At 56.2% G+C, this 26419-nt stretch overlaps 2 protein-coding genes across 11 annotated transcripts in view; both read right to left on the minus strand.

Moving 5' to 3' along the window:
- Positions 1-15006, minus strand: part of KCNN3 (potassium calcium-activated channel subfamily N member 3) — a 133180-nt gene extending 118174 nt beyond the window's left edge. For 3 of the 5 annotated variants that reach the window (XM_077900858.1, XM_077900857.1, XM_077900856.1), the window contains exon 1: positions 13777-14997. In XM_077900858.1, the coding sequence (XP_077756984.1) occupies positions 13777-14652 (876 nt within the window). In that variant the 5' untranslated portion in view covers positions 14653-14997. Of the gene's footprint in view, positions 1-12873; positions 12988-13776 lie in introns of those variants that run through there. The other 2 variants (XM_077900860.1, XM_077900859.1) reach the window with 2 other exon arrangements.
- Positions 15007-17672: 2666 nt separating this feature from the next.
- The window catches only part of PMVK (phosphomevalonate kinase), a 36671-nt gene continuing 27924 nt past the window's right edge, over positions 17673-26419 (minus strand). Inside the window, exons 6-8 of one of the 6 annotated variants that reach the window (XR_013381569.1) lie at positions 24855-26253; positions 18929-21006; positions 17673-17984 (exon numbers count right to left, since the gene is read on the minus strand). The gene's annotated coding sequence lies outside the window, so the exon portion shown is untranslated. Of the gene's footprint in view, positions 17985-18928; positions 21007-23870; positions 26254-26419 lie in introns of those variants that run through there. The other 5 variants (XR_013381572.1, XR_013381570.1, XR_013381571.1 and 2 more) reach the window with 5 other exon arrangements.

Here is a 26419-nt window from a genome sequence, read left to right on the forward strand (position 1 = left end):
CTGGCCATGAGGGGCCAGGCGTGACTGCTGAGCCCTGGACCCTCAGCTATGCAGCGGGCGAGCATGAGGCTGGCAGGACCTGGGGAGCTGGCACCGCCTCCCCTTGCTCCTGCCCCACACCCAGCATGGACGTGCTGGGAAATTAGGAACACAGGTCTCTAGGGTTTTGTATTGTTTCGGTAACTGCTCATAAAGTCAGGCCTCCCAGTCATGCTGGGGGAGCTTTCAACCCTCATTCATCCACCTGCTCTGGAGTCAGCCTGGAGCAGGAAAACCTGACCCTAAAATGCGGCTCTGACCCAGAAAGACCTCGGCAACCTCCAGTGGCTTCGGAGTAATGAGCCTGGTGGTGCTGGAGGCAGAGATGCCACAAACTGTCCTCTAGAATGGGGGCGGTGGGGGCGGGGGGGGCAATCCATCAGGGCAGGGGCCTGGGCAGAGCCTCCCATGCCCCAGGCACTGTCCGCTGACCTCCCACTGTCCCTGGGGCACATGCTACCCCCCAACACACCTCCACCACAGTCCAACCCCGAATTCCACCTTCCCCCCAGAACTATCTCTCCCACAGTCTTCTCCATGCTGGGTAATGGAAACCCCATCCTTGTACTCACTCGGCATCCTCCCAACTCCTGTCTTCCCTCCCCACCTCCCCAGCACTACCACCCCACACCTGTCTGCCAGGGATGACGTCCTCCCTAGTATCCCAAGTATCTAACCACTTGTCACTGTCCCACCATGCCCCCCCAGGCCCAACCACCCGGCCCTCACCTGGCCAGTCAGCTTACTGAGGCTCCTTGGCCCCAACACTCCTTCCCAACTCTGCAGCCAGAGAGGTCCTATTAAAACCTAAGTTGCGGGGATCCCTGGGTGGCTCAGTGGTTTAACGCCTGCCTTTGGCCTAGGGCATGATCCTGATGTCCCAGGATCGAGTCCCACATCGGGCTCCCTGCATGGAGCCTGCTTCTGCCTCTCTCTCTCTGTGTGTGTGCGTGTGTGTGTGTGTGTGTGTGTCTATCATGAATAAATAAATTTAAAAAAAATAAATAAAGACAGCACAAAATAAGAAAATACTTCATTAAAAAATAAAAAATAAAAAATAAAACCTAAGTTGCTGGGGGATCCCTGGGTGGCTCAACGGTTGAGTGCCTGCCTTCAGCCCAGGGTGTGATCCTGGAGTCAGGGGATCGAGTCCTGCGTCAGGCTCCCTGCACGGAGCCTGCTTCTGCCTCTGCCTGTGTCTCTGCCTCTCTCTCTTTCTCTGTCTCTATGAATAAATAAAATCTTTAAAAAATAAAAAATAAAAATAAATAAAACTTAAGTTAGACCTTGTGACTCCCCTCAGAGGCCTCCAACTGCTTCATCCAGTAAAAGCCGGATTCCTCAAACACCCCACAGAGCCCACAGTGCCTTCCATGCACCCTCAGTGAGTTGGCCTTACAGACCCTTACAGTCTGAGACCTCATTGCCCAATACAGTGGGCACTGGCTACGTGACCACTGGCCCTGCAATGTAGACAGTACAACAGGATTTTTACATGTATTTCATTTCCAATAATTTACATTTAAAAATTGATAGTTGGGGGTACCTGTCATGACATTGGGCTCCCCACTCGGCAGGGGGTCTGCTTGGGAGTCTCTCCCTCTGCCCCTTCCCCTGTTCACATGCTCTCTCTCTCTCTCTCTCTCTCTCTCTCTCTCTCCAAATCAAAAAAAATTATTTTAAAAATTGATAATCCATGTACTACTTATTGGAAAACTTTCAGATATATCTGCAACCGCTCAGGTGCGTGAGTCTGCTTCTTTCACCACAAATTCTGAACCCTAACACTGATCTGGTATTTCCACTGAAGATCTGGTATCTGACTGTGGGGTGCCGTAAGGTGCACACTGGTTTTCAAGGACTCAGTATGAAAAACAGAACGTAAGCTCTCCATAATTCCCTCCATTGAAGACATGTTGAAATGGAATATTTTTACTATATTGGGTTCAATAAAAAATATCATTAACAGAAATTTCACGTCTCTCTCTTCACTTCCATATTAACACTCTCACTTCCTGGGAACATAAGGCCCCGCGCGTGCATTCCATGTGTTGGGGCAGAGCCACCAGATATGCCGGCATCTTCCAGCACCTTCTGACCCGGCCCCCCTCTCCTACTTCCTTCTCCATCACCTCCCCATGACCCTTCAACACATGCCACCTCCCGGGAGCTCTTGCCCAGCAATGTGGTCAAAATCAGGACCCTCCCCTGCCTTCCCGCCTAGCTTTGTTTCTCTTGATAGCATTTAATATCTTCCAGCAGAGTGTATAACAGCATCACAGTTAGTGTCAGGTGTACCTGCGACCCTGTCCTGGGGGCTGGGGTTTCTGTCTGCCGGGGTTCTTCCTACGATCCTGGCAGTACCTTGAAAACCGTGGGTCGTAATAGATGTCCTACAAACCGTTGGCAGTTACTGACTTTCCCGCCTGGGCTCCCTACACAACTAGAAATGCCTCAGGGGCAGTGCCAGGCACATAGTGGGCACTTGTATGGTAGGTTGGCCTGTCACCATGATCACTGGGGAAACAGAGGCAGCCTCACTGAGTCACAACATGGAAGGAAAAGCAAGTACCAAGGGTCTTTCCATCGGACACAGCACCTCCTCCCCATGCCCCCAGGAAAGCTGCCCAGTGGCAGCCTTGGATACTTTAGGGGAAGGGACATTTCCTTTCCTTCCCATCGATTTTTATTCTCCCAGTGAGAAGAAGACAAATCTGTTTCCCTTCCGCCAAAAGGCCTCAAGCCACGGCTACTTACATTATAGTAATTAAATCCCTGCTGCTAGGAGGGCTCAGGAGTGCACAGGCCCCATGCCAAGGGCTGGCCTGCGGGGAGGGAGGCTGGCCAGAAGGGCCTGAGCGTGACGAAACCCACTTAGCCTCAATGCCTGGGCAGTCTCTCCTCCCAGGACAAGAGGCTAACCCTCCCCCAGCCGCCCCCCACCCTCACGCCCTGGCCCCCTCTGGCCCTCGCCTCCCTCCTGGGGGAGCTCTTCCATCCACAACCTCACTTCTCCCATTTTCCAGATGACAAAACTGAGGCCAGAAGCCAAGCCTCCACACCCTAGTCCAAGGCCTCGCTCTGCACCCGCATCTCAGCATGAGCCAAGAACTACATCACGTGCTTTGCCCGCAGCAGTGGCTGGTTCAACCCCCACAGCTGCCCTGGAAATGGGGTTATCATTAACCCCCAAGGAGACAGAACAGAAGCATTAAGGCAGCTCGCCCCAAACCACTCAGGCACTAAGTGACGGAGGCCGGATCTGGACCCAAGTCAGCTGTGTTTGCAGAGGCCAAGGCTGGGCTCTCCTGGGGGCGTGGGAGCAGCAGAGCTGGCTGGGGGCGGACGCCAGGCGCGGACAGAGACGGGGGACAAGCAAGGACATGGACAGAGGGGGGTATAGGCAAGGATGTGGACAGAGAGGGACAGGCAAGGACATGGACAGAGGGGGGACAGGCAGGGATATGGACAGAGAGGGAGTTGGGTGAGTGGGAGCCCCAGCCTCCAGCTGTAGGTCAGACCCGGGCTGCATGTGCCCGCTTCTGTCCCCTCAATGCGGTCACCTCTCCCACACGAGCCCAAGTCTCACTCGGTGTTGGACCCCAGAGCAAACCAGGGCACCTGGCACCTGCCAACCTTCTGAGCATAGAGGTGCTGAGGAGGTGGAGTGGGTGGGTCCCCAGGGTAATGCAGGAAGGACCCACCATGGGGAGGGGTCACTGTAGGATAGGCTTCATGGCCCGGCAGCAGCCGGGGCACACGGTCAGGGCTCAGGCTGGTCCTTTGGGTTTGGGTGGGTACATCTGTGAGTGGAGTCTTCAGGTGATACTGGGGCAAACTACAAGGGCAGCAGCAGGCACGGACAGCCTGTCCCCATGTGACCGTGTGCCTGCATCCCCACGTCCCTGCGAAGCTGGGGGCAGAACTGTGATGTCCGGGCTCACAGGGCTGGAGGCTGATTTTCTCACCGGGGTTGCGTAGTCAGGATCCTGCAGGGCAAGGGCAAGAACACCTCATACAAGGCTGTGGCAGCCTGGCTGACCCCATGGAGCCTCAGGGGACCTCCGCCCAGAGCCCAGCCCGTCATGTTGCACACCGAGCTTCCTGGAGGACCCACAAACCTCTGCAGCACAGAACTCCAATCCCCTGCTGAGGCCACAAGGCAGGCAGAGTAAGGGGATTGACGGGCTGGGTGGGCAGCTTCAAGGAGCAAGTACAGCTCTGGGGCTTCAAAGGGCCAGGCCAGGAGATGGCCACACAAGGCACAGGCTTTGGGGACATGCCTGGGTTCAAATCACAACTCTGCTCCTCCATGCTGTGAGGCCCTGGGCACACTCCCTGACTTCTCTGAGCCTCGGGCAGGGACACCCATGCGGATGAGGGAGGCCCTTGGTCACGTTCACTTTCTTCTCCTCCCCGATCTATCCTCATCTTCACTGCTGAATAAGATTCCCTGTTGCTCTGAAGCCACTTTTATGGAAGGCTAAGACATTTCCATTTTATGCAAGTATTGCCTTCTCCCAGCAGCTGAGGACAGGAGCATTATATACAACCTGTTCACCCACGGAGGACACCCTCACAGCCCCACCTCCACCCTGCCCCTGTGTCATCTCACGCATGACGGATCCTCCCTCGCTGGCAGACAGTCTGTCTTGTGCCAGACGCTGTCCCGTCCAGCTCAGCACCATCATCCCCCTAGGAACGGGGAAAACACTAGGTCCTGCCCAGAGCCAGACGGGCAGGAGTCACAGAACCTGCTGAAGGAGCCCCTGGGATCCCATGGCCACTGGGCTCTGGGAGGAAAAGCCTTGGAGATGGGACCCTGGGGCCAGGTCTGTGCCACACACAATCCTCCATCCTCACCCTTAGCCACAGGGACGATGGTCCCATTTCCAGACAAAGAGGCCCCTGCTCAAGGCCCCACAGCTAAATAGGACAGTCAGGATCTAATCCTGGTCTATGTCAAAAGCCTGAGCTGTCTTAGGAAGAGTCTGCAGGGAGCCACACATCCCATCAAGGAGACACCCCTGTGGCTGACTCGCGTTCTTAAGGACACAGACCTTTGCAGGCCTAGAACCAGCATACGGCCCACCATGTGGACGTGTTCAGTGGGACAACACCTGGATTTCCCAGATTCCCTCTGTACTTGCCACTCGCGATGCTGAGTGGCCCTGAACAAATCACATAACTTCTCCGAGCCACTGCCCTGCCTTCCTCACACCTGCTGGGCCCATGGGACCTGGCGGCTCAGTACAGAGGTGTGATTCCATGCCTGGCCAGGTGTGCCACCAGCTCCCCTAGAGAAGGCCACCCCTTCAGGCCATCAGCTCTGAGCCCCTCCAAAGGCAGGAGCCCAACTGACTGACACACGCAGTCCAAGCCCTCGTCTTGGAGGAAGGTGACATCACGTACGGCAGTGACTCCCAGTGCTCCCACGTGTAGGAGCTATGCAGACCCTGGCAGAGCAAGCCAGCGTCTGACCCAGTGGAAGCCAGAAAAGTGAGAAAATGGCTAAGCCCCAATTTGTGAAAATCAGGAATCTTCTTAAAAAGGAGAAAAGCTCTGCAAAATCCCTGTGTGGACGCCGGCAGTTGCCAAGTCAGGCAAAGGCGCTGGGAAGGACTCCCCTTGTTGGCAGCCGGGGGTGTGCCTGCCAGCAGCTGGCCACTTACCCACCACAGCACATTCAGTTCTCGCCAGGCTGCCGAGCAGCCCTCCCTCCACACACAAGCGGGAAATTGAGACTTGGGGTGCCAGCGCCACTGGCCTTATGGCCCCCCCAACCAGACTGGCTCTGCACACAGGGACTCCTTCCCTTCTGCCCCTGGCAGGCTCCCACCTTTGTGGGTTTCTCTATCCATAAGTTCAGCAAAGCACGGTTCCTAGAGATGCCACTGGCAGGTCCGGGGCCCGCGAGCTCTCAGGGGTAGATGTCAGCAGCTCAGCCCCTGTGGGACTGGCCCTAGGACAGCTTTCCTGCTCATCTGACACTGACATCACGCCTGTCCCTTAAGGAAAATGCCCAATGAGCTGACTCAAACACAACAGATGCCAATTTGCATATTATTTCACACATCATTTGCATGTTGTTCATTTAGTGCCACCACGGCTCTGCTCAGAACACAACTCTCGTTACCTTGCAGCCAGGCAGGCCCTGTAGAAGTGTCCTCCACACAGGGCAGGCCCTGACCCCTGGCATGTCCCTCACCACCCAGGCTAGGGGCGCTACCAGTGGCCGCCACAGGAAGCCAAGAAAGGACTTGGTCCAGCAGCCCCACAACCCTGCATTCCCTATCACATGTCTCCAAGGAAAGCCTGTCATCTCAAAGACATATGAGAAAGCCCCCGAGTTTCCTGGGCCCCCTGGTTCTGTCCCAGGACAGCCTACTGGCTGGCCCTGCCCCTGCCACCCCATGTTCTCCACTTCATTCTGCCCGGTCATCATGCATCCCCCTGACCTTCCTCCTGGACTCTCAGGCTCTGGCCTGGCTTGACTCCATGGGCTTATTTTTGTTCTCTCTCCACCTGTCCTGTTTGCGTGGACACACCCAGTTAGCTGTGCCCAGGCCACAGATTGCTGACCACGAGTTAGGACAGCCAGGTCCCCTGAGGCAAGAAGGCTCCAGAAGCCCAGGCCAAGCCATCACTACAGCCTTGCTTTCCGGGAACATCCTGCTTCCCCTCACTTGTCTAGACACACCCATGGGGACCCATCCAGACCATGATGGGGTGGCCTGTCATCCAAGGGGAGGCCATCGGTTAGATGAGGAGGGAGCACCGACCACATATGCTCGCCTCTTCCAGGGTGGAGGGCGACATGTGCACTCATGCCCCTCCACGGTCCCCTGGGTAGTTGTGGGTTAACAAGAGAATCTTCTGAGCAGTGGGCTCCTAAAAGCAACAACTGGTAGATGTCAAGGCTCAGCGTGTGCCTGACTCTGTGCCAGGTGCTAGGCTGCAGCCAGAGGCTCTGATTCCCTCTTGACGTCTGAGAAATGGGCTTCAAATTCAAGACACTCCCTGGAGACCCACCCCCTATGCCACCGAGTCTGAACTCAAACCCAGAGCCCACGTCCTTAACTGACCACCATGCCAGCCTGGCTGCGCCAGATCATATCAACTCTCAGAAAAGAAAAGCAGTGGGTCTTTAATGTGGGATGCTGAGTTCCTGCAAACTACAGATACCAACTGAACCTTAAATCGCCTTTGTGCCCTCGTCCTTGGCACGAGCACCCTACACCCTTCAGAGAACCTCCAGGGTGAGACCTGGCTCCAGACCCCTTCCACTGCTCTGCCCCTTGGCCCCACTCCTGTCTGACGTCCTCACTCTCAGAAAGGTCCCTGCCTTTAATCCTCCCATTCCATTCTGGTTAATCTTGGGGGGTTGGGGGGGGCAACCACTGTCCACAAGGAGCCCCCAACACCGCAACGTGCTGCCTCTCTCTTCCGTGCCCCCAACACCACCAGCAGATGCTGCAGTCAGCCCATGTGGGTGGCACCTGGGTTCAGGCCTGCCCCCGTTCCCCAAGACAGAGCATGAGGACTGCGGCCTGTGGTCTCTGCAGTAGAGCAAACACATGTGGTAGGCCAGAGGGTGCTGGAGCAGGGTGGGGGGGAAATGAGTGAGAGCCCTGCCCTCATTTTTGAACCAAAGAAACAGAGGCCCAGAGAGGCAAAGGGCCTCGACAATGGCCACACAGCAAGACAGAAGCAAGAGGGGAAGCAGATAGGTCTTTAACATTATACCTGACAGAGCCAAACACAGCCTCACACCAGGAAGGAGGCAACGAGGACTTGTGGATGAAGAAGAAAACTCTAGAACCAGGGACGGAGAAACATTTAGAGCTTCCCTCATTCAAATCATCCATGGCAGGGTTTGGAACAAGCAGGCGCTAGAGACTCAGGCTCTGGCTTTAGAACCATTGCTCCTGAGGGGGCAGCAGGTGCAACCACACACCCCTCTGCAGCTCAGCTTTCCACCTGGGAGCCACAGCTGCTTGCAGGAACCCTGTGGCCATGCTGGGGTCGCAAGGATTGGCAAGTGTGGAAATTCCGCATGCGCCCTATGTGCTGAGCCCAGCGGGTTGCCCCAGGAGGAGCCCTGCAGCCAGTACAGGGGCAGAAGAGGCACCCCAGGGAGGGAGGGAGTTCTGCCAGCTGCAGAGGGCAGGCATCAGGCAGGCTGAAGGCGTTGGACACCATCCCCCCCGCCAGTGCCGCCAGCAGGGCCCCAGGTCAGCATTGGCAGCCCTCCAGCACTGCCCCTGGGTCTGGGTACCATCTCGCCCTGGACCCAGGCTACCCCAGCACCCTGCACTGGCACCTCCCAAGACACAGCACTTGGGGCACCTGCATGGGCTCCCACCTTCCTGTCATCCTGGATAAAGTCCCTCCTGGCCCAGTATCCTCAGTATCTGGCCCAGTATCCAGCATCCTGGGGCTCCAGCCCATCAGCCTCCATCTGCCTCTTCTAGGAACCACAAGCAGCTTCTCAGGCAGCAGCAGGAAAGGGAAGAGGCCTCCACTGGAAGTTAGGTTCTCACCCCAGCCGCTCACAGTGCAGCTTGGCCTGGGGACAGGGGACAAGGGTATAAGACCCCATCCGCTCCCAGGGCAAGACGCCCCCACAACCCTGACACCCCCCCACCCCCACACTGCAGAGCAGCCCCTCTCCCGTCTTGGTGCTCACAGGCAGTGCTGCCCCCCCCCCCCCGCCCTGCCCTCCTCCCCTTGCCCCACCTGCCGGCCATCCTTCCCCCCAGTCCTCCTCCCCACTTCCCTCCTCCAGCAGCTCCAGCTGAGCTCCTGGGGGGCAGGGCGTGCCCAGGGCCCCTCAGAACCCATCAGCCTCCTCCGGACTTTGTTCAGTAGAAGAAAAGGCACAGAACTTCCTCCCTGTGGCTCCTGAGAACAGTGTGGTCTCAGAATACCCCACCCTCATTATTTAAAGAGGAATAGCTGATTTTCTTGTTTCTCTCTCTCCCTTTGGGGTTTTAAAAGAAAGAGGAGAAAAACAGGTCCGACAGAGCGGAAGGGCTGACTGGCACTGAGCTCCGACACCCTCACACCCTGGCTCCATCACACATTCTCCCCCAAACGTGCGGTACAAATAGCGGCCACAAAACCAATGCTCTCTGCTGATTCTGCAGCTCTAGCCAGGCTGCAGTGTCTCTACAGAGGTGACTTGAATTTCTTTTCATTTTATGTTTCTTTACCTTCTATTTTTCAAAGCAGATCTTTGGCCCATGGCCTAGCCAGTGCCCCTCCCTGAAAGCCCAGTAAGGGCCGCACGAGGCAGTCTCCCAGCCTCCCAATCAGCCCGCCAGGGCCACACACCCAGGGCCACACCATGCCAGGAGGAAGGGGTGTCGGCAAGCACCCTGGACCACTATAAACAGGGTGATGATGCACCGAGGACAAGCATGCACTGCTGAGTCGCCCCTCTGCGGTTAGTTACACATGTTTGACTCACATGTGGGCTATCCGCAAATGTTGTAAACAGGGTCACCAGCACCTGGTATGGGAGCACAACCTGGCCTCCACACTCTCAGGGCCTCTCTTGCCCTCCCTGGGCCAGGACACTCCAGGTGACAGTGTGACCTCAGGACACTCAGACTCTCCCACCTCCTGCAACCCTGTCCTCCAGGTCCTCATGCAGGGACAGTCCACATGGGGTCAATCCCATTCAGCGCTGCTGACATTCTTACAACCACTGACACGGGTACGCTGATACATCTCCTCCCAAACATCAGGTTGTCCCGACAGCCACCCACCAACCCCAGAGGGCTCCCAGGTCTGGCAGGAGGTGCGGCCCAGTCTGCCAACCAAGCCCACCTGCTGCTCTGCTCCTCTGCACACAAGGTCCTCATGACCAGGGAGGGCAAGGGCATAGACAGCTGAGACTCCATCACTCAGGCTGGAGGCTGAGGGTGGACTCCCTGACCCCTGTGAGGTCAGCAAAGACACACAACAAGTTACCCTAAGAGACCCCATTTTCTTTGAACAGGAAATGACCAGGATCTGCTGGGCATGCTGAAGGGCCTGCCATTTGCAAGACAGCCTCCCGCGAGCTGTTCTGTTCAAGAAAGAGCATCTGGGGTGAGGGAAGAAGGACCGTCCCTCCAACTCCCACCCATGGCCAGGGCGAGCCCAGCAACAAGGCCAGGCAGGGCTAGTGGGACGAGCAGAGGGGTGGAGGGTCCCCTTGCAGGAGAAGCTGGTGAGGCAGGCAGGTGTGGACAGTAGGGGCAGAAGGACATGAGACTCAGTCAGAGAATGAGCCTGGGGTACTGTGAGGCTGAGCACAAACCAGGTAAAAGAGAGCTGCCCCTGTTCCAGTAATTTCCAGACTGACACCAGAGGTCCCTGAGAAATAGACCCACAGGGAGTCAGAGAAACTGAGCCACAGTGAGGTGGCAGGCTGGGCCTGGGGAGTCTGCAGGCCGGGGAGGAGGGAGGCCGGCCCCAGCTTCCCCTTGACCCAGTGAATGAGTGCAGCAGGCAGCTCAAGGCAACAAAGTGGGTATACCTCCAAGCAGCTTTGGAGAGACATGGAAGGCCAGGGAGGATTCCCCAAAGATGCTCTCCCTGTTCGGGTCAGGGGCAGCCCTGTACTAGTGGGTGCCCGCAAGGGCCACCTGTGGCCCTTCTCTGCAAGGAGCCTCATGGCCTGGGCTCTCCTGGCATCCAGGCCCAGGTTCAGCCCAGCTGCCTCCCCTGCCATCCCCTGGGGCTTGTGAGGAGGGAACCAAGAGCCACTCTTCCTGGCTTCTCGCCAACTTCTTACCTCCTCGCACTGGCTGCCTCATGCATGAACTCTGAACAGGCTCAGGGCATGTTCTGTTCCTTCTCAGGGGAACCAGGCCCACACAGCCAGTTCCTCCCTGGCAACAGATATCAGCCAAAGATGCCAACAGGAGTCTGCAGCCCCGTGGAAGAAAGCAGAGAATTCCAGAAAGCAGCCGCTCTAGCACGAGCCAGTGGCCTTCCATTGCTTGCGGAGAAAGCGTGCCCCCGTCCCAAGGGCCTCTGTGTGGGACACACCATCATCAACGCAGAGCTACCCAATCCGCCAAAGCCACCTCCATGCAGGTCGCAAAGCCAACCCGACACACAGAGTTCAGCAGAAGACCGTGCTGCCAGCCCAGGGCCCGGTAGACGATCCTCCGTCCTCACTGAAACCCTCTCACCATGGTAGAGCCTGATGTACTCTCCCAGAAAATGGGACCGAGATTAGAGGCCATTTCCAGGCAGAAGACCCACCCTTGTCAGAACTTCTCCCCAAGAGGATGCAATTTCTCCTGCAGGCAACAAGTGTTAGTCCCAACCTGCGAGGGCCCAGCTGGTGGAGGAGCCAGAGCTGGAGGAAGACGTCCCTCCTCTCATCACCACTATTAATAACAATGACAATGGGCCCATGTTGGAGCCTTACACTTATCAGATTCACTCGCCCCACTGACAGCTGGGGAGACAGGCTCACAGAAGTTACCCGGCTTGTCCACGATCACAGCTCTGGAAGCAGCAGAGCTGGGATTCAAACTCCACTCTGATTTTTTAAAATGATCCCGTTTGTGTGGGAGCAGAGAAGGAGAGCTGCCTTACCCCTTCTGGGTCCTGAGGGCCTGACATAGGAGACACCCCAAAAGTGCCAGTCCCTGAGGGACTCAACGCACAGGTGGGCTGACAGAAAGGCTGGGGGGAGGTCACAGTGAGCCCTGCTGATCACAAACCATGCCATCCCAGGGGCAAGCAGAACCTTCCCGATCATGACCCCTCAGGCTACCATGGGGCTCAGCAACCTAGACACTCGGACACCCAGCCCTGAGGACCACGTCATTCTTCCTTTACACTGCAGTCTGCTTTCCCTGGCTCCAGGTCAGGTCCCCTCCCAGAATACTCCATAGGAATAGCACCTGCTCCAGACCCTTCCCTGCCAGCAACAACCCTCCCCTGGCATCATGACCAAGGTACACTGACCCACCCCATGCTGGGGCCCATCCCCAGAAGAAGCCATTCCCTCAAGAGCTCTGACCATGGGGGCCACTGGGGTGCTGGCCTCCCCCCTTCCCCTTGCCCCCTAGCACTTGCGCCTTTCTCAGTCTCCCTGGCTGTGAGCTCCTGGTCCCCATAGGTGGCCGGAGGGTGCCAGGGCTATGCTGAGGGTGCCAGCCCCTCCATGCCCCCCCCGCCCAAGCACCAGCAGGAGAGGCAGCCCAAGGGAGCAGCAGCAGGCTCAGAGGCTGGCTTCAGGGATGACTAAGTGAGCTGCTATTCCCGGGGAAACCCCGCTCACTTCTGCTCTCTGAGGGGCTCAAATCCTGGCACTATTCAGATGCAGGAGGCTTCCAGGGGCTACCCTCTCCTGGGGCAGCCTCCCCTGAGCAGCCAGGCCCTTGGGAGACCCTCTCCGCTTGGAAGGAAGTCTTGGTGCTGACCACTCAGGTGGCCTGACAGGTCTACCCATGCCCTGCTGGAGAGAGAGGCTAGTAATGAGGGAAATCCGATCAGCACCTCCTAGGTCTTTGCGGCTGGATTTCGACAAGGAATGTGGCAGTCCCACAGCAGCTGTGCCCAGCCTGAAACAAGCTCTATTTGAAACCTCCAACAGCTGAACCCCTCCCAGCCACCCCCTGCCCAAAATGACAAATAAGAAAAATCCAAGGGACAAGCCAGCACGCACACACACACACTCCCATACACCCTCCCCCCACAACACACTGGGGGTGAGGGGTAGAGTGGGAAGAAATCCACCTGCCCGATGAATGCCCAGGTCCCCTAGCCCTCCAGCCCGCAGTGCAAGGGCCCCCAGCAGGCAGAGTGCTGGCAGAAACCCACCTGCCTCCATGCCCACGCCCCTGGAGGCTATGGTTTCCAAGCCCAGGCTGAGGCTAAGCCAAGCTGCCAGCCTCGGCCGGTGTGCACATACTCCACCTTATATCCTGAGAGGCGGGCACGGGGCGTGGGCTCCCAGCCACCAGCCACTGGGAGCCCTGTCATCCCACCCATCCAAAGGAGAGGTGCTCCCCGGGGCTAAGGCCAAGGCGGTGCCCACCTGCTCTGCCAGGGACACCTGTAGCCGGTTTCAGCAGGGGCTGTTTACAGGCAGCAGCTCTATCCTGAGTGCTCTTTCCTGGGGGAAAGGATGGTGGGCTCCCTCTGCCCGTGTTTTCTCCTGTGCCCCCAAGGGACTTGGGTCACTGGTGCTTTTCTATTTTGCCCAAAGTCTGTCAGGGATGAGGAGGAAAACAGAAACTTGAGAAGAGAAGGAGAAGCCAGAGAGAGAAGGGATAGGCAGAGTCCCCACCCCCCACCCAGACATTTATTTCTCTCCTATCCTCGGGAAAATGGAGTGCAGTAGAGGAGGAAGGCGCAGGAACTGGCAGGCACATCAAGGCAGAGTGTAATTAATTGGTGCGTTAAGCCGCTGGGCTCCGCTTTGGTACGAGTGAGCCAGGAGAAAAACGATTTCTCAGAAGGGAATCTTTCATCCTCCCTAACACAGAGTCTGCAACAGACACAGTGGACAGGGATGCCCCCCCCCCCCAAGAAAGCAAGGAATGAATTCTCCCCGGATTCAGAAAGAAAACCATGGGAAGTTAGAGTGTTCCATATAATTGAGCAAACGCCTCTCCCACCACCGCCTCTCCCCTCCATCAATCTCTCTCTCTCTCTCTCTCTCTCTGTTGCTACCTACATATTCCTTTTGTTCAAGGTATAAAGAGAAACCACAGCCCCTACCTTTGAGTACAAACCCCAAGAGAGCTCGGTCTCTATCACCATAACAACAATTCCAAACATCCCAAAAATCAGAGCATAGTCACTGAGCCGCTTCCTCTTTTCAAACAGGGCCCTCCTGTGCCCCAGCTTATAACCAATGTTTTGGTTTTTCCGCTTGTTGGCTTTGGGGAAGGTGGTGCTGCTGGCGGTGGTGCCGGCGTGCTGGTGGTTGTGGGTGGCGTTGGGGTGGTGGAGCAGGGTCTGGTGGGCATGGTTGTCCTCCCGGGAGGAGATGATGATCTCTGGGGGGTTGCTAGGGCTGACGAGCTGGAGGGCTTGGCCTTCGGGCTCGGCCTCAATGAGGTTCCTCCGGGAGGCACTGAGCCGGCTCAGAGGCTTCATGACCCCACCACTGTACTTGCAGGAGCTCATGGCGATCTCCGTGAAGGGGTTGCTGTCCCGACGGTGCACCAGGGGGCTGGCCTGCCGGTGCCGGCTGCCTCCACCAGGCCCACTTGTGGCTGTGGAGCTTGGAGAGTGGCCAAGCAAGTGGTCATTGAGATTGAGCTGGCTGCCCTGCCTGGAGGAAGGGTGGAGGACGGCAGTGGAGTTGGCCGAAGGGGGGCCCCTGAGCGTCGTGGGAGAGGAGTGCAGCAGGCCGGGCTGGACGGGCTGGCTCTGGAGTTGGGCAAGCAGAGACAAGGGATGCGGTGGTGGTGGTGGCGGCTGCTGCTGGAGCTGCGCAGGCTGAGGCGACACCAGGGGTCCCGGGGACTGCTGGGGGGCCGCGGCTGGCTGCTGCTGCTGCTGCTCGTCCCCGGAGGATGGACAGGGACACTTGGGGTCTTCATCCAGGTCCCCCACCCCCGAGTCATGGAAGTGCCCAGAAGTGTCCATCTTGGGGCCTGGCTGGATTCCCTGCAGCACAACTCCCCACCCCAAAGCCACCCTCGCTCCAGAGATGTGCTCAGAGGGAACCAGGCTTCCAAGCCCCCACCGCGTGTCTTGGCCCCAGTCTTCTTTCTTGGTTTCGGTTGCCTGGGGCTGCCCGGGGTCCAGACGCCGCCACTCAAGGATGCATTGCACTGGGCAGGAGGAGCCCGGAGCCAGAAGCAGCTGAGGAGGAACTCCGTCTCAGGAGGTGGCCCTCTGGGAGCGCGCAGGGCCGGGCTCAGCCTCACTCCTCGCGGGCTCAACAGCTTTGCTCCCCTCCTGCGGCCAGCGCTCCGCTGCAAGCCCAGCCCACTCCGAGGCCGCGGCCCTCATTGGCCCGGCCCAGGTGTCCACCGCCTCCTGGCCCCGCCCCCGAGGCGGGGCCTGCCGCCCGCCCCTCCTGCCCCCCACCCCCAACCCGGGCCGCGCAGCGAGGGCTGGGAGCTGTAGTTTCCGCGGCCCACCCGGGCCGCCCTCCCCCCGGCGACAGGTGCTGCAGGAGCCCTTGAGTCTTGGCGACCCGGACGTGCGCGCCCGCGGGGCGCTGGGAGGGGGAGCGCGGCCTCCGGGGGGGACCCCCCCCGATGCGCGGGCGGCACGCGGGAAGACCAGCCGGGTCGGCCCCAGATGGACCTGTAAACGCGGGGAGGTGGGCCTCGTGTTCCCAGCTCACGGATGATGCCCTGACACGTGGAGCGCCTGCGTCAGGGTCAGCGTGCGACCCCAGGTGCGTGAGCTCACCTACTGAGCGCCGCGGTGCCGGTGCAGGGCGCTCTTTGTCATTTCCAGCCGGCACTTCAACCCTGTGCACATGATGTCATGGTTCTCCTTTTACGGATGAAAACTGAAGGGAAAAAAATCACACAAGCAGCGATAAGTCACTCGGCAGATGTGACCCAGCTGGTCATTGAGGACCGCTGACCAACGGCTCGGTACCTCTCCCGGGATGCCTTTCCACCGTGGCGCTGGGCTCCAGGAATATTCTCAAGAGATGGTGGGAAAGAACCGGAGAGCAACCCGTGGAAGCAGAACTGGCCTTCGTGTGACGTGGACCATGGCTCCAGCCAGGCATCACGGACTCAGAAGACAGCCTGGCAGGAAGGCAGAAGACCCTCGGGGTCACTCCCCCGGGATCTGCCCCCTGGGGCTCTGAGAGTCAGAGCTGGGGGCAGCTGCTGGCTTCCCGGGTTCAGAGCCATCATCAAGTATTTATTAAGCTTCCACCGTGTGCAAAGAGAGTTCCAAAGAGACAGGACCAGCGACCAGCACTGCATGCATTTCTACTTCTAACCACAGCAGACTTTTTAAAAAAAAAAGATTTATTTATTCATGAGAGACACACAGAGAGGCAGAGACATAGGCAGAGAGAGAAACAGGCTCCCTGCGGGGAGACGGATGCGGGACTCAATCCATGGCAGACGCTCAACCACTGAGACACCCAGGCGTCCCTAACCACAGCAGATTTAGGAGTCAATGAGGAAGGGGACATTATGGGATTCCCCAGGCACACCTGGGGTTTTAAGAGGGAGGAATGCTGTCTCCTCTCCACCTGCTTCCCTAAGTAGGAAGGGAAAAGAGCAGGAGAGCCATGCACACGCGCACAGTGGGTTTCTAAAGCAGCTCTCTTGAATGGTGAGCATTAAGTGGGCAGAGCTCCCAAAAATGGTCCCAGAGAACCCTATGTATGCCAGTCTCACCTCTCCAATCCCTTATTGGCCCTGTTGACTAAGAGCTAAATATTACTTGTAATCTAAGCCACAACCCCAAAAACCTGAATAATTACAATTACACAGAATAACCCTGATTGTTGTTATTATTGCCAGCTCCCTGGTCATCCTCCTGCACCCTCACTGCCCCTACAAATCATAGTGCCAGGGTCAGACACAAACTTGCAGGCCCTTCAGAGCCCACCCACCCTGCAGCATGCCCTGCCTGCTTGCCCCTTCCCCTCTGTCTTCCTGTTTTCCCACACACACATCCCAAATGGAGCACCTGTTTTGTTTAAGGCTCCAGAGTACATACTTGGGCTTAATGATTTCCTAATAAGTTATCATTACTATGTTGTTGGTGACAGCACGTGCCATTAGTACTGGTCCTCGGTGCCAGATACAGCATCTGGGCTGTGAAAAAAAATCAGGTTTCAGGAACAGACTCCAGTCCTGGGCATTTCTGTGCTCACTCCACCACCGTGACATGCCTTCTTCTTCAGCTGACCTTTCTGGGCCAGCCTCCTGCCTCTGGCTCTCCTGGCTGTGCCATCTGGATCCACACAGAAACTGTTAGAGTGGTCCTGCTGTCACAGTAGGCGGGGATGAGAAATAGCCTGGGGGCAGGGGGGAAATCAAACAGTGCTGCAACTGAAGATCACCCACAGACTCACCTGGAAATGGGCTGGAGCTGGACAGCTAAGATACTGAAGCAGCTCACACTCCCCATGCAGCCTCCCTGTTTGGAGTGGGGAGAGCAGAGCCTGAGCTTTGTGGCAGACAGCCCAGGCTGGAGTCCTTCTGCCACACAGTGGCCACGTGACCTCGGGCAGGGTAACTACCTTCTGATCTTCAGCGTCCCACTCTATAAGACGAGAGTTCCTGTCTTACAGGGATTGGAGGAGGGGTTGATGCAGGTCAGTGTTGAGTGGGCCATCCCCCCAGACCACACGGGGAACTGCTCGGCCTCAGGGCCTGACCACAGCAGCTCTTCCATCCTGGCCTGCAGTTCTCTTCCTACCACTGCTGCATGTCCAAACCCTCCCTGTCGGGAAACCCCAGCATGTCCCCTTGCCCCCACCTATAACCATGTCTCCAAAACAACCCTGGAGTTGGAGCCATCAACCATTTTACAAATGAGGAAACCGAGGCATTAGGCAGGTTTTGAAACTTGCCTACAGTTACTAACCAGTAACTAGTGGCATAGCTAGAATCAAACCCAGATCTGTACAACCCTAAAACCCCAGCACTTTCCATCAGTCCTGAAATCTATATCAATGGGATTCAGTCTTATTGGTATTTATTAAGCTAAACTTTACCATATGACTCACATAATCAGCCGTCAGATGGCTTATGGCTTCACTATAAAGGCAAGCTATACTTGCATGGGGTGATAAAGAACTGCAACGGAGATCCAAAACATGGTCTGGACAATAGAGTTCATTGAAGGCAGAAGGTGATTGACAGAAGTTTCATGGAGGTGGTGGGTCTTAAGCCACACCTTGAAGGATGGGCTCTTCCTCCAAACAAGTGAGGCCTCCTTGGTGTAGCAGCTCACCTCAGAGACATCATGGGCTCAGTCCCAGACCACTGCAATAAAGCAAGGATCACAATAAGGAAGTCAAATAAGTTTTTTGGTTTCCCAGTACACTATACTGTAGTCTATTAAATGTGCAATTGCATTATGTCCCAAAAACCCCAATATATATATATATATATATATATATATATATATATATATATATATATCTTAACTAAGAAATATTTTATGATCGGGCACCTGGCTGGCTCAATCAGAGGAGCATGTGACTCTTGATCTCAGGGTTGTAAGTTCAAGCCCCACGTTGGGTGTAGAAATTACTTAAAATCTTTTAAAAAATACTTTATTGCTAAAAAATGCATCCTTTGAGCTTTCAGCAAGTCATACTCACTGAACACAGATCACCATAACAAATATTATAAAGTTTGAAATATTGCAAAAATTACCAAAATATGACACAGAGACACAGAGTAACCAAATGCTATGGAAAAAAATGATACCAATAGACTTGCTCGATGCAGGCTTGCCACAAATCTTCCATTTATTTAAATAAAAAAAAACTGTATCTGCAAGGCACAATAAAGCAATGAGCAGTAAATCCAGGTGCACCTGTATAAAGATGAAAGCAAGCGTGTGTGGCGGGGCTTCTAGCTCAAGAAGTACAAGGAATGTGAGGATGTGCCCATCAAACCCAGAAAGGAAGACATGGCCTTTGGCCACAAGTGGCACCTCAGGCACGCTGCCACTCACCCCACGTCCTCTCCACTCACCCCTCACCACCTCCCTCCTTAAAGCCTAATAACACCATCTTCTAGCTCCTCCAACAAGCCATGCTTCCTTCTGCCTGGCATGCCCTTCCCTACATCTTCATCTAACACATTTCTTTTTGTCCTTCAAGAGATGACTCATGGGTCCTGCTTCTAGGAAGCCTTCCCTGAGCTCCCCAAATCCAGATCAGGGACCCTTCTTCCATATTTTCACACCCTGTGCTCACCTCTATCCCTGTCTTTACCAAGAATTTTGGCTGTTATCTCTTTGTGTGTCCTTTCCCCCTTGGTTATGACTTTCTCAAGGACAGGAATGATGTCTTCTCCAGCACTGGGTCCGCAGCTCTTGCCCCTGGGTCTTGCACATAATAGATGCTTAATAGATATTCATTGAACTAAACTGAGATAGAAACCCAGGAGAGGTCATTTGGAGGCAAATAAAAGGAAGTTGTTGCCCACAACAAATAATGACCACAGTTTCCCCATCAGTAAAATGAATGAATGAAATAGAAAAGATAATACTTAAAATCACTAACCTTAAAATCCCATAGTCTGTGAAAATTGTTACTCCCAACAGGTTTATATGGCTGTCTTTCCGCTAGACTGTGAACTCAATGAGCACAGAAAAGGGGTCTAATTTTTTTCTGTATCACCAGAACTAAGCAAGGTGCCTGACCATGGATATACTCATTAAAGGTTTATTGGATGAGTGGATAAATGGATGGATGGATGGATGGATGGATGGATGGATGGATGGATGATGGATGGGTGATAGATGGGTGGATGGGTGGATAAGTGGGTAGATGGATAGATAGATGGGTAAATGATGGACAGGTGGATGGGTGGATAGGTGGGTGGATGAATGAATGATAGATGGGTAAATGGGTAGATAGGTGGGTTTGTGGATGGATGGATGGATAAGTAGATGGATGAGTAGATAGGTGGATGGATGGATGGATGGATGATAGATGGGTAGGTGGGTGGATAAATGGGTAGGTGGATAAATAAACAGATGGGTAGATGATGGACAGGTAAATGAGTGGATAAGTGGGTGGATGAATGGATGGATAAATGCATGGATGGCTAGATGGATAGAATTTAGATACAGTGATAGGTAATCGCGGGTTTTTAGAAAAGCCTGTGGTACTTAAGGGAAAAGAGTCAGATGCCCAACCAACTGAGCCTCCCATTCATGCTTTAATAATAAAACCCGTGTGTTATGGGCAGTGTTTGCACAGCACTTTCACATTTTTACTCCATCTCCACCTCCCAGCAGCCCTGAGAGGCAGACCAGGAAAGTTCTACGGCTCCATCCTTTACACCCTCACCCCTGTAAATTAAAGTTTAGAAAGATTTAAGTGACTCATTTTGGTCACCAGTTAGTTGTGGATTTGAACCCAGATCCCACGGACCCTAGACTCCTGCTGTTTCCCACCCATGCTGCCAGGAACGCCATTTCTACTGGAATTTAAGGAGCCGCTCAAAGCCTTCCCACCACCCCCATCCCCCTGCCCCTTCCCCCAGTGTGACATCATTGCTATCTTCTTAGCACTTTCCTTGGATCTTTTTGGGGACGCACTTCACCTCGTCTTGTATGAGAGTTGTCTGTGTTTTAATTCACACCCTAGGCCCTGCAGTGACAGAAAGCTTGTGGTAAGATTTATAAAGCTCGCGCACACACACAACGCCGCCCCTCACACCCTTGCGGGCTGAAGCAGGGGTCTGCAGGTGCAAGCACTCAGGGTGCTTCGGCCAGGACAGGTGGCTTGCCCCTTACCTGATACTCCCCGCAAGAGGCACCGACGAGCAAGGAAAAATTTCCTATCACCTCTCCCTGAGCCAGGACAGAACAGGTGAGGCAGGGCTCCCCTCCCTCCCCACTCTCACCTCACCCCCACCTTCCCACTCTCACTGTCTTCTACAGCGTCATGCTCTGCTGGAGAAAACCTGAACCCTTGCCTGGGCCTGACCATAGTGGGGATACATGGCCTGATGACCTGCATCCTGGTGCATCTATGGGGGCCTACCGTGTGTGTGTGTGTGTGTGTGTGTGTGTGTGTGTGTGTGTGTGTGTTTCAACAAGCCAGTGGGATCAGGTTAGCATCCCCCTTCTACTTACAGATGAGCAAACTGAGCGAGGCTTCTGAGAAGGTAGCTGGCTTGTTCCATTCTCAGAGGAGGCCGATGCCCCCCAGCCCACTCACAGATCACCCCATCCATGCAGCCACCGCCACTGAGCCACTTCTCCTTCCAGAGAAAGTCTGTCTCCTGCTCTGCTTCTGGTCCATGTTCTCTGTGAAACTCCCTTGGACAAAAGCGTGGGGAAGGTTTCATAGCCCCGTGGATACCTCTCTGGAGAGGCTAACAAGCCTGGCTTCCACCTGGCTGTGGGCTGAGGAGCCGCCAGGCATGACCTCGGGCCGGGAGCTTGACCCCCTCTGGTTCCTTCCCAGGAACACGAGCAAGCATGGCACTCTGTGCCCATGGACCCGGCGTCCACGCCTCCCTCCACAATGGTTTGTGAAAACCGAGATACACTTTTAAATGCTTCTCCTGCCCCCTCCTCTGCAGCTTTGGAGTGAAAACTTGCTGTTCTGGCCAGATGAGTCCATCCAGCCTCGTTCATGTACTTGAGGGGTCAAGGGTCAAGTGACAGGCACTGATACCAAGTGTGGAAAGGAAGCACGGGGCGTAGGTACAGGGTGTCAATGCTCTGTCACCACCATGTTCAGCCAGGCTCACCATGAGCTGGTAGAGGTGTGCATGCTTTGCAAACTAGGAAGTGCAGCCCATGTGAACTGTGGGCCTGGGCAAGAACCGTACTAGGCTCTGAAGGCTGAGAGCTGGCCCACCTAGGTCTCTGCCCAGCCAGCGCACAGCATCGGAGCCTCCTCGCTGGGGTCTGAGCAGGTGTGAAGGCTGGTATGCTCCAGATTACACTGTAGAGACAGCGGGGCACGTCCACTCCCAGGCCCCTCTGCAGTGCAGGCGTTGGCACCTTCCCACCCACCAGACTCAGCTTCGTAGGGCAGGATTTTTGTCGATTGTGTTTGCTGCTGAATCCCCTATGCCTGGAACAGTGCCTGGTGCAGAGCATGTTCCTGGCCCTAGTCCCAAAGGCTCAGAGAAAAAAATTACCTCTAGCAGTTTCACAAGCCCAGAGCAGGCACCTGAGCTGCCCAAGGGAGGGCCCAGAACCCGGGCGCCCCTCGGCCTCTGGCAGGGAGGGAGGCAGCAAGCCCCGGCAGCACTGGCTGACACACCCTCCTGAGTGAGGTAGGGCATGATTGACAGCGCCCGGGGCCTAGCTGGCAGCTTGGGCCTGAACCCTCTGAGCCAGCCAGCGCTAGGGGCCCCAGACTCCCGTTGGCGCGGGGGGGGGGGGGGGGCGCCGGTGGGCAGCTAAAGCAGTACAGCCCTGGAGGCTCCCCGCCCAGCTCTGGCTCTGAGGCCCCAGCTGGCAGACACTCGCCCACCTGGTGCAGCAACCTTTGCTGGTTTGTGAGGAGTGTGGTGCCCTCTGCTGGCAGCAGGTGCTCACCGCCCTGCAGCCAGCACTGGGAGGAGGCCGGGGCACCCCAAGCATCACCTGCCCACCCTACCTGCTGCCTCCTCTGCCAAGGCCCTGGGACTCGCTGGTGCCAGGATTGACCCTGGTGAACATTTTCAAGGTGGTTCCTATTTGGCAGGTTCCTTGAGTTTTTCCAGCATTTGGGGAAGAAGAAATCTCCCCTTGGACCATCCCAGGGGAGGCAGAATGAAGCCTCCGCGTGAGGAAGTGGAGGGGTCACAGAGATGCCTCCAGGCTGCCCCTCCCAGCAGAAGTCCTTCCCAGGATGAGAAGCGGCCCCTCCAAGGGCCTCTCCTCTCAGTTGCCAGAGGACATCAGGCACGCACCCTACCCACTGCTCCACACCAGCTCCCCGTGAGCCTCCCAAGCCCAGGCCCAGCAGCAACAGCCAGCCGCTTGGACATGAATAATGCAAAAGGGCAGGCATCTGGCTCCCCTCCCTCCCCTGCCCCCCTGTCTCCAGTGGAGTAGAAGCAGAGGGTTGCTATGGACACTGTCCTTAACCCTCTCTGCTGGAGTCAGGGCGCCTGGCTGCCAGGCCTGCAGGCAGCAGGAGGCCTCATGGGCAGCTTAGGCCCCAGCAGCAGGAGAAGCAGAATCAGATGAGCTGAGGGGAAGGAGGAGTGACAAGATGGAAATCGCTGGAAATTGGAAGCAACAACCCCAACCTGTGCAGAGATATGGACAAAACCAATGTTGATTTAGCCAGAATTAGCAAAGCTATTGTGTCCTAACAGGCTCCCCATCAAATCAGACATCAATCGCTTGGCCAGGGCTGTTCAGGCAGGGGTATGGAGTAGAGTCTGCAGGGAAGCCCTGGACAGCCCTTTGCCCCACAAGAAAGCCAATGTGGGTCCAGGTGTTCATCCTGGCCTCTCCGCTGCCCTGTGGAAGCTCCCAGCCCCCGCTGCATCCCCCCAGGGGACCCACCAGCACCCCCAATGTGAGGACACAGCAGGCACCCCCCATTCAGCTCCGACCACTGGCCAGAAATCTAACACCTCTAATGCCATCTCTGCCCTGTGGGCCAGAGTGTAATACCTTCAGGAATGTCCCATAGAGAGATCTGGACACTGTCACTGCTGTTCTCATCTTGTCTGTCCACAGGGCCTGAGCTCCTTCCCACCGCCAAGCCATCCACCATGAAGTCACCACACCGTCACCTCCACACATGTCCCACAGCTGCTGCCTACGCGCCACAACCACGGCACTCCAGGTGGAGCAGCCTTCCCCTGGGCAGGGCATGGCTGGCCTCATCCTCCAGAGCCCTGGCAACAACAACGAGCCTCTAAAGAGAGGGCCCAATGTCATCGAACACAAGCCCGGTGGCCGGAGTGAACTTGCAGATGCCCTTGTCTCACTCAGCTGCAGCCATAAGGACAGTTAGCTTTGCTTTGCCCCGACTGCCACCATAAGAACCCCGTTCCCGCACATGTCAACCCCAGAGGAAGGACATAAATGGACCAGGGAGCCCATCTCTGTCCTGAGAGCCCTTGACACACACACAAAGATAAGGATGCACACACACACTCCAGCACACGTCTGTGGACACATGCACACACACATGCACAGGTGTATAAAGACAGAGGTAAGTGGGATAGATTTTGCCAAATCCCCACATTTATTTCTCCTGTGTTTTTATTTCTGCCATTAGATACAGGGAAGCAAAACAGAAGTTTTGCTTGTTTGTTTCTTCTCCGGACTGTGTAAGGGCTATTCCAGGGCTCACCTTGGAAAGAGGGGCCGCAAAGACCACGACGAGCGTGCACAGGGCAGCTGTGAGGCTCACGCACTAGACTAACTCACTCCAGCACTTTATAACAAGCACAGCTCTAGCCCACGCTCAGAAAACCCGCAAATTACTGCTCATCCTGGACCGTGAGGCCACTCCAGGACAATGCCTATGGCCAGTGTTGGGCCCCAGAGCGCGGGCCCTGCCATGCTGGACAGGAGGACCCCAGCCACCCCAGCCTGCTGTTTGCGCAGAGCCACAGCCAGGCCCCTGGCACATGGCCAAATTCAGCAAGGGGTGCTCTGGCCGGGAAAGCGCCCACCAGTGTAGCCCCAGGGCGGGGGGGGGGGGGAGGCTGGGACCTCAGTGAAGGTGAGGCCTAGGGGCCTTCCAGGCCTGGTCCTGCCCTCCACCCAGGGCACCCTCTCTTCCCACTCACCAGCCCAGGAGACCCTGGAGGGTCAAGGGAAGAGAGGACATTTTTACTCTGAATTTCCAGGCTGCCTGTCACTGGATACGGAGAAAGGAACACTTCCTCCGCTGCCCTGGTACCAGACCCAGACCATACAGCTCAGAATCAGACCTGCAGCCATTCACCCAGCATCATGCCACCACTTCACGGGGATCCTGAGGGCTCTGGGTGGCATGTTCCGGAGCCCCCATTTTATGAAGAGAAACTGGGGCGCATGGAGGCCCGTGGCCTTGCCCGAGATTCAACAGCTGAGCCTCAGACTCCGAAGGCCTGGGCCCCTCATGTTGGCCAAGTGTGAAAGTTGAGTTCCAGGATGGGAGTGCAACGAGGCCATCCATCCCAGAAAGACTATGTGCCAACACTATGCCATTATTGTACCTGGGGGGATGTCCCACAAGGAAAGCTTGCCTCCTCTGCTTGCTTCTGAAGTTGCATCCGGAGCAGATTTACATGAAGTCACACAACTTCCCCTGTGGCCGTCAGGGAGACTCCTGGGGAGCCCTTGAGGGCTCATCCTCCAGTGGCTTTGGACCTCCTTCTGGCATCCACTTCCAGTAGAGACACTTCTGAACCGGTCAGGAGGCAAGACGGGAAGGAAGGGAGATGGGATGAGCCCCTGCCCAGCAACCCCGAGACCGGAGGCTTCCAAACCTGCACTCTGACCCCGTCAATGGGGCCCTTCTGCATTTCCTGACCAAGGCTCCCAACACTGCCAGCTCCTCCATGCCCAGCAAAGAATGTTTAGGGGGCCAAGGGCACTCAGAACCCCAATCTTGGCTGATGGAACTTCCATTGTAGAGGACACATTCACGAGAGATCTGCAGAGACCTGACCCCCCAGGGTTTGGACTGCGGGAGACTGAGGTGTGCATTGTTGGCGCCAAGGCAGCCATTTCCCAGAAGAGACCTCCAGAGACAAGCAAGCAGCCAGTCCTGCTATGGAAGCCTGGCTCAGCTCTACCTGGAAAGCTGTGGTCTCCTCAAGGCAGTGGACAGCAGGTAGTAGGTCCTCAACATACATTCGCTTCTCTCTCTCCTGCTTTCCATCCCTCTTCTGGGAAGGGGTTTAGCAGGGGGAGGGGAGGGGAGCATGGGGAAGTGAGGGGGCCTCTGTTGCCCAGTTCAGTGCAGAAGCTCTGACCTCAATGAGCACCATCAAGTTTGGTTAAGGCGTGGCTGAGGAGAGGGGGTGGGGCAGGCCCGCTGCTGGTTTGCATGGAGTCTGTATCATGAGGGGAGGCCCTGTGGGCACCGGGAGGCAACTTGTGCCCCTGGGGTCTGGGGGTCCTGCCAGGGGAGGCCACACCTTCCCCTCTTCCACCCCCTAAAGGGGCTTGCAGAAAGCCAAGTCAGACTACCCCAGGGGTATAGGACCCAGCTCCGCGGGGAGGGGGCTGCGTTCGCCCTCTGCTCCTCCTCCACCGGCCCAGCCTTGGCCATTTCAGAGCAGCTCCGCTGGGTGAAGAGAGAAGAGAGATGTGAATCCCTGTGGCAGTTTGTCAGCCACACCAGCAAAGTGATGGTGGGGGGCGGCGGAAGCCAGTGACTCAAAGCGTGTGAAGCGTGTTGGAGATCATCTGCTGTTGCCAACCGTCAAGGCCCTCGTCACCATGGAGAACTGGGAGTCGGGTGTATCTGCCTCCCCCTCAGCGCTGGTGCTGGCATACAGGCATGATTGGTGCTCGGAGCCATGGTGGGTAAGGGACTCAGTCTCCACGGTGTTCAAATGTCATTGCACGCTCTCCGCACCTGGCCCCTCTAGGTCCCTTTAAAAACAGCTGAAAGAGAAACATATGGTGGGGGTGGGGAGCAGACCATTGTTGAGCATCTGTCTGGCTCTTGCTACTCATTTTGAGCCGAGGGAGCGTCAGCTCAGAGGGGCTGACTTGTCACACCACAGGACAGCAAGGCTGGTGCTCCATCGTGGAGCCTCCCGATTCCAAG

Source organism: Canis aureus, chromosome 6 (genome assembly GCF_053574225.1).
Source record: "Canis aureus isolate CA01 chromosome 6, VMU_Caureus_v.1.0, whole genome shotgun sequence".
Lineage (NCBI taxonomy): Eukaryota > Metazoa > Chordata > Mammalia > Carnivora > Canidae > Canis > Canis aureus.